Here is a 12,093-nt window from a genome sequence, read left to right as displayed (position 1 = left end):
AAGCTTAATAATGCAAATTAAATACACATACGCAAAATATTGAGTATACTTCCAAATGTGTAACTGAATTGGGACTCTTATTTGTTTTAATTTTTTTTTGTAATAACGAATTTTCAATGTTTCATGATCTTTTCCTCCTCCCTTTCATAGACATTTACATTTCAGCTGCCAAAAGGATTTATGTAGCTTTACATCTTTGTTTCCACCATAATTTCTTGCACTAGCCAGGTATTATCTTAAGGCAGAAGATTTCAACTAGGCCAGTTAACTTTGGATAGGTTATGTCATTAAGTCCTAATCTACACTAAAAAGTTGTCACAAGGTTGAATGGAATAATCACCCTGAGCTTTTTGGACAAGTGTAAGGCTATCTTGACAACCTCTCACTTCTGTTTCGGGCAGCCATAGATCTCAGTGCAAGAAGTATATCCTAGATTGGGTTGGGGTAGCTTCCTTTAAGCGATCGCTGGTAACTTAACTTCCCTTTTTTAATCTCCTGCATATAGTCCATATTAGCTTGAGGTGAGAACAGTGTAGCCGAACTCTTACCTGTGCGAAGGATAGCATGGAAATCTTGGCCATATAGGGGGTTAGCCATGCATATGTGCATTAAAACATCTTCCCAACTACTTTATCACTTCTGCTCTTCTCAGATAAGTCCCCTTGTGCTGCTCACACCTCCTGATTTCTTAAAGGGTGTAGGATAATGGAAATGCTACACCATGAAGAAAAAGGGTGAGCTGAGCTCTGGTGATTTGGGAAAGTTTTGAGGCAGGGGGATACGGTTTCAGCAGGTGAGCAAGAAAGATAAACTGAATGCGTAAAACTCCAAATTTCTTACTGATTCTCCCCTCTCTCTCTTCTTTGAAGGTGGCCGGATGGGAAACGTAAAAGAAAAAGCAGCCAATGTTCGGTAAAAAGCAATATGTCAGGTAAGCATCTCTTCTAAGCTTCCCGGTGCTCAGAATTTTCAGATCAAATGTGCTTATATCTCTTTTGTGATACTAGAAGACAGTACATTTCCTTGTAGTCCTGCCAGCAAAGATATTGAGGAAGTGACTCACTTTTTAGGATTCTTTCCTTTGCTGTAAGAACGGGACTTTTACTTAGTAGAAAAGGATTGCATCCAAAGATGATAGCACTTTGTGATAACTACAGCAGGATTTGGGTTGTTTTGTTTTTCCACTGTCCTAAGCAATCAGGAAAATCATATAATGCCCTATCCAGCTGATAGTCACAGATCAGTTTGGCTTTGTCAATTAAAAATTTGGAAGATCTGGCATTAACCATTTGTAAGACTTTTTATGGAGACTTAAGATTTAAGGGGACAGGATCTCCATTAGCTTCCTATCTTGTACTCAAGCATGTATTCCTTTTAAAATTCCCCTAAGATCACATTATTAATTAGACTTTAGCAGCGGAGCAATTATTCCAACTAAGCCTTCTTAAAAATGTATTTATTTTTGTTTATATATTTATTTATATTGTGCCTTTATTATTTTTATAAATAATTCAAGGCAGGGAACATATCTAATACTCCTTACTTCTCTTTATTTTCCCCACAACAACCTTGTGAGGTGAATTGGGCTGAGTGACTGGCCCAAAGTCACCCAGCCAGTTTTCATGCCTAAGGCTAATCTCAGAGTTCCTGGATTCTAACTTGCTGCCTTAACCACTAGACCAAACTGGCTCTCAAAGTTATTATACTTATATACTAGAGTGTTGATATTCCAGAGGAAAGGAGAAATAGGAGAAATTTAAAGGAGATGGGGGAAACCTGCTTTGACAAATTGAAATGAAACAATATCCCCAGAATGTATCCAACTTTGACTTGAACCTTTTGAGGAGTTTTTTGATGTTTTTCACTAGTCCAGAAAAGGCAGTCATGGGGCAGCTTAGGATATCGGATGTCAAATGGCAAAGCCTGCAATAGGAAGATAAACCACTAAAGAACTGGGGGCGGGATTCTAAAGGTGAGGCCACAGTGGGTCATGGGGCAAGAAGGAATCACATGTGAACTGGTGAATGCGAAAGAATACCAGACCACATTTTTCCCTTGTGTTATTTTTTTTTCTATCCCCGTTTAGCCTCCACCTCCAAAGACTTGGCCACAATCAATTTTTTTAAAATTCTCCCCCTTATTAAAATATTTAATCAACACTTCACTTTCAGTTCTTGAGAGTTTTTTTTTTAAGTGATGTAGCAGTATGGCAATAATTTTACTACCAGGAGGGATATCCTCTTGGTCTTTGTGAGAGAGATGAATAGGATCCAGATTTTAGCACTTCTAGTTCAGTTTAGCTTTTGCATTAATCCACCTACCAGAAGTGTTGATGTGTTTTTATTTTTTAAATAGAAGCTAAATAAAGAATATAAACCAGAGTTTCCCAATCTTGGTAACTTTAAGATGCATGATCTTCAACTCCCAGAATTCCCTAGTCAGCCGTGGAACATATTCACTTCCCTGTTTATAGATCTGAAGAGGTGTGTACATGTGAGATACATATTAGAAACAACATTTTTCATTCTTTTCTCATAAAAATAAAAAAAAGTCGATGGGATTATTTCCCGTTCATGGACGTTTGCTATTTGCATAAACATTGAAGAAAACTCTTTTCATAAGGGTTTAGCAGCTTCGTTGCCTTTTACCTGGCATTGCTTTAATTCAGCAGTTGCCAAATGGAAAGACACTACAGTGCTCATAGTTGAAGATTGATCTCTGTATAAAAAGAAACATACCACAAGGCTAGGAGAAGAGGCAGAGAGCCCCTATATCTGCACTAAAAAGTTTCTTGGTTTTCTTTCATTTCTTCCAGGAATCTGGCAAGTTGTGGTTAGTTTCCTCTTTAGAAAATATTTCCCAGATTTCTCTACAGAGAATGAGTATTGGGTTTAAGTTATGTATTGGGTTTAAGATAATATATCTGCCAGGGGACAGCAGAAAGGAAGCAGATCTGACTTCTTTCATCTGTGAGGAGACTTAGGGTCAAAAGGAGGCTATAGCAGGACTAAGACCAATCTGACTTCATTCCTCAGCCAGAGAACTGCTGTCTGTCTTGCTCTGTTTCAGTTCTTTCCTCATTCTTTTTGTTTTATGTTCATCCGCTTTCAAAACTGCAGGCCGAGATCATCCTGACTTTTAACATATCTACAGCACATAGAAAATTTATGAGCTTGGAAAGTTTGTGATTAGAAAATAAATCATAACACATAAGACCATTATTTTTATGAGTATTTTATGTACTCTCCTTTAACTTGATCCAGATACATTGGCCTCCAACTCTCATAATCCCTCAACAACATGACTGGAAGCTTTGCTTGTGGGAAGATGTGTGGAACATATAGTTACACCCATCAGTTTGTGGATCTCTTAGAGACTGTGCATGTCCTTTTGATCTACAGGTAACTCTTGTTCAGCAGCTGCCTTTTTTAGCAACCATTTGCAGTCACAGTGATGATGAAAAAGTAATTTTACGACCAGTCTTGACTTCCAGATGTCTGTAAAGCAAAGAAAAAATGGATTAAGATCATAACACAGCTGCAGTATCACTTAGTGACTGCTTCATTTAACAACCAAGCTCCCAATCTCATTTGTCAGTCTTACTAGATAGTCCTGAAAGGAAACACGATGAGATGAGCTAATTCTACTTTATTGTAAAGCTACATTAGCAAAATCTTGCAAGTCTGAAAGTGTAAATCTCCTACCGTCTCTTTTGCAGCTCAAGAAGCCTCTTCTGAGCCTCTAGCCCTTCTCTTATCCGATTGCTTCCTAAGCAGCATCTCTTGGCCCTGTCTCCCAATGTCTTTCTCACATAGATGGTAGAACAATCTGCTTTTGTTTGAGATGCAAGACCAAAATCTTGCCCTTGGAAGCCTTCTTTAATTTTTCAAATTAGAACAATATCTTTTATCTGTGTTTGTAAAATATGCAAGCGGTAATGTACAAAAATTCTTGAGATGTGCCTATACGGTTGTAACCTTTGATATTTTTTCTTCCCTGTTCAGTTGCTAATAAACTTCAAATCATATGTAATATATATGGACAATACTGGGATATTAATTCCACAAAGGAATTGTGTGCCTAAAGGTCAAATCAAGGTTCAGCTTTCAGTTTTACTCTTACTTCCATGTTTCAATAACAGCCATTGTTCTTTGCTTTCACTGTCCTTTTTCCTTTTAAATGACAGATGCAATGTTATTTATGTGCATCTCTCATAGTATGCAAAAAAATAATAATAATCCAGGAACTAAGAACATATTAAACCTAATAAAATGAAGTAACAGAATGTTAAGCCTGTAGAATGGACTGCAGTGCTTTAGAAACAGTTTAAAGTGTCATACTTTCACATGTTTAAACATTCCTTCTAAAGAAAAGGTATAGCAAAGGGGCTAAACTTGAACTGTTCTTTCTAGTTAGCTTTCTGTCTACAGGCATTTTTGTTTCCAGTCATCTGTATTTTGTAATTTAGTTGACTAAAGTTAAGTCAGTTTTGGGTCAAGTTGTGGAGTTTGTGGAGTGGGTGGAAGTACGAAGTAAACTGCAAACACAGTGATGGAACTACTGGTCTCAAGCGATACCCTCGATAAGATGTAATTGAAGTAATAAAAGCTTACCAATTCTGTGCAAGCCAAAGAGTTGTAACTGTGAAGTTTAGGATTGCTGCAGTCCTACTTTAAACAAACAGATGAAAAAACTGTGGGTGTGGGTGTGTGTACCAATCTTATTAGAAGTAAGAAATACCTGGAGAACAAAATGTCCTTCCAAATTGCCCCAAATTCCTCTGAAAAATCATTTGTTTAAGAACTTTTAAAAATTACTGGTAACTTTGCAGCTGAACTGTATTATGAGTTGTTCAGTTAGGAAAGGTGCAAGAGGTAAATTTAAACCAGTCATAAAATTATTCGCTTATTTAGATTTATTGACTGTTCAAGTCCAGCGGACAGTCATCATTTGAGATAATGACTAAACCACCTTTCACTTCCATTTCTCTCCCCCCCAAAAAATTAATAAAAGAATGAATGAGTCTAAAGGTAAAGATAAAGGTTTCTCTGTCACTCATGTCCAACTGCAGGGTACAGTGCTCATCTCCATTTCTTGGCCAAGGGAACCAGCATTATCCAAAAACATTTTCTATGTTCATATTAGGTGGCCAATATGGTTATACAGCAAAGGCTCATGGATGGCTGTTAACCTTCTCACCAAGTGGTACCTATTTATCTACTTGCATTTGCATGCTTTCAAATGGCTAGTTAGGGCAGGAGATGGGGCAAGTAATGGGACCTCACCCCATAGCGAGGAGCTCGGGTCTTGAACCCAGGCTGTCGGCTCTCCTGCTGCCAAGCTTAGCATCCTTAACCGCTGAGTCTTCACTCAGGTTAAATAGAGTCTTCTATTGTGTTATTTGCATAAAGATATCCTGATGTTCATAACATCACTTATGCCACTTGCCCTAAACAGTCAGTCATGATGGAGTGAGGAGTTTTTAGAGGTAATGTGCTAAATTACATATATCCAATTGAATGGAGCTAATAAATGCTAAGCAGAATTAAATATGACCATACTCCTTTTAAAAATATTTAAAATAAAACAATTAGAACAGAAGATGTGGTTGATCTTTCTTTTGTGGATGTTCCAGCATCTGCCTGTTTTCACAGCATGCATACATACATACATACATACATTTGATGGTGTAAAGTTATGCACCCAAAACATGCTTCTAGTTGTACTTGCAAACTTCCCTTTGACTGAAAACTATGATAAGGCAGAATTTCTGAATGTGGGGAAGTTTATAAATAAATTCAGGGAAAAAGCTTGCACCTGCAACTTGCAAAAAAGGCAAATGGCAAAAGGACAACCTGCAAAAAAGACAAATGATTATACATCATGTCTTTTGATATTTGGAGAACTTATATAAGTTTGTTTGTTTATTTATTTATTTGTATCCTAGCTTTATTATTTTTACAAATAATTCAAGATGGTGAATATATCCTCATCTTGGGTTGTGCTCTCATTCTTGACCGATGCTTGAAGAAACTGTCTAACTGCTTTTGTATTTCCAAGTATTAAAAACATTCTGCAAGTCACTTTTCACTTTAAAAAAAGACTTGCCAAAAGTTTCTTTAAAATTGGAAAACAACCTGCTCCAAACTTTCTGTTTTGGAGAAATAGGGATGAAGAACTTACATTACTGATAACATAGCTTCCAGTCAATCGGAGACTGCAAATAGAGGTAATCCTCGACTTATGACCAACACTTGTTAAATGAATTGTGCCCGATTTTATGACCTTTTTCCCATGATTATTAAATGAATTACTGAAGTTTTTAAATGGATCCTGGGACTGTTAAGAGAATCTGGTTTCTTCATTGATTTGCTTCTTAGAAGCCAGCTTGGAAGGTCCCAAATAGCTATTACATATCCCAAGCAATGCAACTCTCTTAAATACACACCTGTTGCCAAATGCCCAAATTGTGATAATATGACTGGGGTTGCTGAAATGGTCATAAATACATGGGTTGGTCACAGATCACTTTTTTCAGTGCCATTGTGACTTTGAATGGTCTCTAAATGAATGATTATATGTTGAGCACTACCTGTGCTTCTGCTGTTGCCTTACAAGAGAGATCTTTTTTGTAGGTAATCATCTTACAAGCCACCCTTTATAAGTACAAGATCATTGTGTTTTCCTGTCTAATTAGCCCTTTTTAAAAAAGCCATTACAAGTGATCCTCAATCTATCTGGGAAGACTTCTGTAGATTTTATTGCTTTTACGCATTCCAGAGATTTAGAAAGCCCTCTGTGGGCCAGAACAGAAAATGGAATTTCTTCTTTTCCTCATAGTTATTTGTCTTAATACTAAAACGATACGTGATCAGATTAAGCTCTGAGAAAGGATTTCCAGAACTGTTTTTTAGGGCTGTAGGTGCATAGCAGAGCAGTTTGGCTGTGAAAGACTCCATGGTTTTTCTTGGGCATATCCACACCTGGATCCTAACTTAAACCATAGCAAGTTTTTTTTTTAATCAATATTGACAATATAAAGTAATAGAATCACTTTATGTCAATATTCCATCTAAGCCAGTGTTTTTCAAACTTGACAAATTCAAGATGTGTGGACTTCAACTCCCAGAATTCCTCAACATGCTGATCTAAGCACTTTGAATGGTCTCTAAATGAATGATTATATGTTGAGCACTACCTGTGCTTCTGCTGTTGCCTTACAAGATAGATCTTTTTTGTAGGTAATCATCTTACAAGCCACCCTTTATATTTGGAAGTGCTTAGATCAGTTTACTTACTAAATTATATATTCTTTGTTGTTGGGAAATTATAAATACCCAAGATGAAAAAAATGATGGTTTTTTACTATTAAAATAATATATTTGCCAAGATATAATGCTATATAGCATTTCATGGCCATTTTGAAAGTCTGTTAAATACATTTGATTACACCTAAATTTGATATAGTTATATTGTTTCTATAAATTTGCTAATGCAAATTTGTTTTTATTATATTGTTTGTTATCAGCCCCTCCTTCTTGTGCCCAATACACACAATTTTCAGTATTTCAATTTTTTCTATGGGAATGCGTATATCTGTCTATTGGAAAAATACATGCAAACTGCCAAGTATATCTCTAGGAATATGTTCATTAGGCGTTTTGAATTGGCAGTAGTTCCATTGTGAACAAAATTGCATGTTTGTGTGACATCTACATATAATCTATAGGTGCTGATGGCTAGCTGTGAAGTATGTATTTTATATATTAAGGGATGTCCAATATGGAAAATGTAATGTGAGAATCAGCTCTCGGCCATTTCTAGGAATCAGAGAAGTTCGTTCATACAGCAGTAAACACATAATAGATATTAATAGCATGGTCGTTTGAGAAGAGCATGAAGTTTCTTTTCAACAAAGACCCACATAATCAGAGTTGAGTTTTGCGCCCACACACAAAGTTTCAAGACATGCATGCAGTCCTTGAACCTTTTGTATATGCTGAGTAAAACCATGGAGCTCTATTAAGAAAACATCCTGCAGCTATCTGTGCATTCTTTAACCCTTCCCCACTTTAATTTCAGAGAAGGGGCCTCAGGGGAAATAGAAGGCAAAACAGAGGGAGAGAAAGTAAGCAGGCAGAGAAAGACTGGAGAGCAGATTCAAAAAGTAGAGAAACCAAAAAGGCTGGAAAAAGGACCATAAGGTACAGTGATGGGAAGCCATTGTCTGAGGAAGGAAGGAGCACTGAACACTGCCTGCCAACCCAAAACGTTTTGTTGGCTGGAGGATAGCCCATCCGGCACACCTTTGCACATCCTTAGGGCCAAACTGGTTGAGCCCAAAGCGGAATGGGAAGCCTTCTCAGCCAAAGTCAAGAGAGGTTCTGTGCTGTTGGTACTAAGAATAAATATAAGTGAAAGAGATGCAGAGATAATAGGACAAGCTGGCCAAAAAGGCAGTTTGGTTGATGAAAGGTAATTTATTATTGGCTGTTTCTCAGGCAATGAAAAATTAGATGCCAGTTTCTATAGCAAGGATGCATAGTCTGCTTTCCTGTGATTTCCCTGCCTGTGGCTGTGATTTCCACAATGGTAGAGAAGTGGGAGTGGGTGAGTAGGGATTGGAAGAGCGCAGTGGGAGAGGACATTGTCATTTCCTATTGATGGGAAAAGTCAAGGTTATAGAAAGTGGGTGGACTTACTAGCAGGGATGATCATCATTCCTGCTGCTCCTTCTCCTTGCCTAGAGACAAAGGGCCTTTTATGGACATACGTGTGGTTATGTTTTCCTCTGCTTTTTATCACTATTTCAGGAAGCTTTGGAGTTGGAGGGGCGGGAAAAGTATTCCAGAAAGATTTGGAACAAGCTAGCCAGGCCTTGCCCTTGCCTCTTGTCACCCAGCCAGGAAGTAGGACTCTACAACAGCCTTATAGACTCTGGGCCATGGAAAAGCCTCCACCTTCTGCCTGTTGTTGACAAAGCAAAGGGGATTTTGTATCCTGAATTCTTCTAAGGCACTGCAAAGTAGCAAATTTAGCTGCTTGTTCTTCTTAAGAGAACTGATGTTATGTTGAGCTTTTAAGTGATTTTTGTGCTCATTTTGTAAAATACAAGAGAACCTGAACTGTCTTATAAAACAGTGCCTAAATTTCAGTTTTAAAGAAATATAGTGGGGAATGAACACTTTATGTAAACTTTATGTTCAAAGACAAATGCATTTAACTAACAGATATTGGTAAGTAGCCACAAAGGAGTAGTTGTTGCTGTCTTGCTCTGTTTCTCTGGAGTGTGAGCGTGAGTGATGGGCAAGAATGCTTTCTAGTCTACTTCAATAGTCTTAACCTCTTGCAGCTGCTGTTTCATCTTTCCAGCTTTGACCTCTTGGCTGCTTTCTCCTACAGGGTACATCCCTAGCTATTTGGACAAAGATGAGCAGTGTGTTGTATGTGGAGACAAAGCCACAGGATACCACTACCGCTGTATTACCTGTGAAGGCTGCAAGGTAAAAAATACTTGAAAAGGTGTGTCTCAACCAAGGGCCTTCCACATCTGCACCTGATCACAGCAGCAATACAGCCCAGCAACCTTCCACCCTCCCCCCATATCCTTCTGACATTGCTTTTACCAGAATCTCAAGTCATACCTAAGGCAGCTTAAAGTCATCCTCGGTTTACAGTAATGCTTTGCTCTTTAAACAGTCAGTAGGTTGTAATATTTTTACCGTGAGCACTGACCATTCAGTTAGTACCCTTTGGAATTAGGAACTTTTGGCCATTTGGGCTGTTGCAGGCATGCCTCTTACTCTCTAGCCCTTTGGTGCTGTCTTCCAAGTTCAATCTGCTCCAGGCAGCATGAGTGTCCTTCTTCTTTCAAACCAGATTGTTCCCAATTTCAGAGACTTGGATCAGCCTGAGGGGAACTATATGGTGAAGAACAGAGGTTTCTCTTTGCTGTTTCATGATGCAGTTCATCCAGTGTCTGTCAGTTGTTTGGGCTGTCTAGTCCAATCCACTCCTCTAGCAGGAATCCCTATACCATTTCAGGCAAATAGTTGTCCACTCTCTTCTTAAAAGCCTCCAGTGATGGAGCACTCACAACATCTGAAGGAAAGCCGTTCCACTGATTTATTGTTCTCGCTGTCAGGAAATTTCTCCTTAGTTCTAGGTTGCTTCTCTCTTTAATTAGTTTCCATCCATTGTATCTTGTCTTGCATTCTGGTGCTTTGGAAAATAGGTTTCACACCCCACCCACCCCTGCTCTTCTTTATGGCAGCCCCTCAAATATTGGAACACTGCTAGAATGTCACCCCTGGTCCTTTTACATACAAGTTTTACAGGGTTGCATACAGGTTTAGCACTCTTCAAAAATATTGTAGACTTATGGTAGGTTCAAATGGAGCTACATTCTTAGTTGATAATCATGCTGAGTTAGAATTCATTTCCACAAATCCCAAACAGTTTACTCTTCTATCAAAGCTTATTTCTTTCCTTACCAAAGTCATCTGTATTGAGAGTGATTAGTAGATGTTTTTCTACTAGCTGGTGACATTAGGTAGGAGAGGAGGGAAACAAAACTTGGGATATCAATTCATCCTTATTCTGAACGTGTCTGCAAATTATAAATAAGATCAGTGCCATTTGCTAACAGCACGTCTATGACTGGATAGGTTGCCAATAGTAAATTTTATGCCAATAAAAAATTTTGCTACCTCAAGAAATGCTATGTGACACTTCAACATGGCTGTGAAAAATTCCTACACGCTCGGTACTGGTAGTCCTCAGCATACAACCATTTATTTAATGAATGTTAGAAATTAACAATGGCACTGAAAAAAGTGACATGACTTATGGACTTTATGACTGGTCCTCACACGTATGACTGTCGCAACATCCCCGTGGTCGCATGATCAAAATTGGCACACTTGCCATGTTTTTGTGATGGTTTCAGCTTCCCTGGGTCATGTGATCACCATTTGTGACTTTCCGGGCGGCTTTCAAAAAGCAGTTAATGGGGAAAGTTGTATTTGCTTAACAACCATATAATTCACTTAACATATGAAATGATTCACTTAACAGTCATGAAAAGATGTCATAACATCAGGTATAATCCAACAGCTGCCTTGCTTAGCAATGGAAATTTTGGTCCCAATTTTGGTTCATAAGTTTAGGACTTCCTGCACCTTGAATTAACTAAGAAAAAAATAATTACGTGTATAGTTCTTCTGCATTAGGTAAATCATCCCAAACATTTTACATGGCATCATACTGTGTCTTTTGCAGAAAGTAATGTGGGTTACTTGGCCACTTGGTGATACGAAATAGTGATGGCAAGCAGGCATAACATACATGGACCAAGTGAGGTAAATTCATAAAAACTTTTTGAGCTAGCATTCATTGCCAAGAAAAAAAGATTAGACTATAAAAAATGGAAAAGGAGAAAAAGTCTTAATCTACAAAAACATCGGGAATGGTTTGACTGGGGGAAAAAAGTTAGATCCGTTGTATTTTCCTTATCTGTCAGCCTTTCTCAATGCCACTATCAGTACCCCAAATCTGCAAATATATCTAGTTACTTATCATGGTTGTAGGATATATGTAGGTTATCCGTATTAAGGCACAGAGATACTAATCTGCTGAAAGTTTTATAATGTTATATCCCAAAGGTGCTTTTTCAAGAGGCAACTGGACTTTTGAAGAGGTTTTGCTTCTCATTCAAGAAGCTTTTTCAGCTCTGGATGGTAGGGAATGGAAGGATTTATACTCCTTGCAGGCAGCTGATCATTTGCATTCGTTTTGCAAGTCATTAAGGTCACCTGGAGGTTTAACTGTGTCACCCTGGGGAAGCCACCCCATGCATATGTTGAGTCCCCAAAATCCCAAAAGAGGGAACTCCACTCAGACCAATTGTCAGCAGCATCAACTCTGTCACCTACAACATTGCCAAACCTCTAATCACCTTATTAGCTCCTCTAGTTGGCAACACCACCCATCACATCAACAATTCACAGGACTTTGCCAGCAAGGTTTGGAAATTTAAAAGGAGTTTAAATAAAGGACTATAGTTTCCTGTGATGTGTCTTCTCTCTTCAACTC

The 12,093-nt window shown here is 38.2% G+C and overlaps 1 protein-coding gene across 6 annotated transcripts in view; it reads left to right on the top strand.

Annotated features, from left to right (window-relative positions):
- THRA (thyroid hormone receptor alpha) overlaps nucleotides 1-12,093 on the top strand; it is a 157,207-nt gene that overhangs the window by 118,526 nt on the left and 26,588 nt on the right. For all 6 annotated transcript variants that reach the window (XM_058181544.1, XM_058181543.1, XM_058181548.1 and 3 more), the window contains 2 exons: nucleotides 870-931; nucleotides 9,403-9,503. In XM_058181544.1, the coding sequence (XP_058037527.1) occupies nucleotides 870-931; nucleotides 9,403-9,503 (163 nt within the window). The remainder of the gene's footprint in view (nucleotides 1-869; nucleotides 932-9,402; nucleotides 9,504-12,093) is intronic.

Source organism: Ahaetulla prasina, chromosome 4 (genome assembly GCF_028640845.1).
Source record: "Ahaetulla prasina isolate Xishuangbanna chromosome 4, ASM2864084v1, whole genome shotgun sequence".
Classification (NCBI taxonomy): domain Eukaryota; kingdom Metazoa; phylum Chordata; class Lepidosauria; order Squamata; family Colubridae; genus Ahaetulla; species Ahaetulla prasina.
The sequence above is the reverse complement of the archived record's forward strand: the minus strand, read 5'-3'. Positions and strand labels throughout refer to the sequence as shown.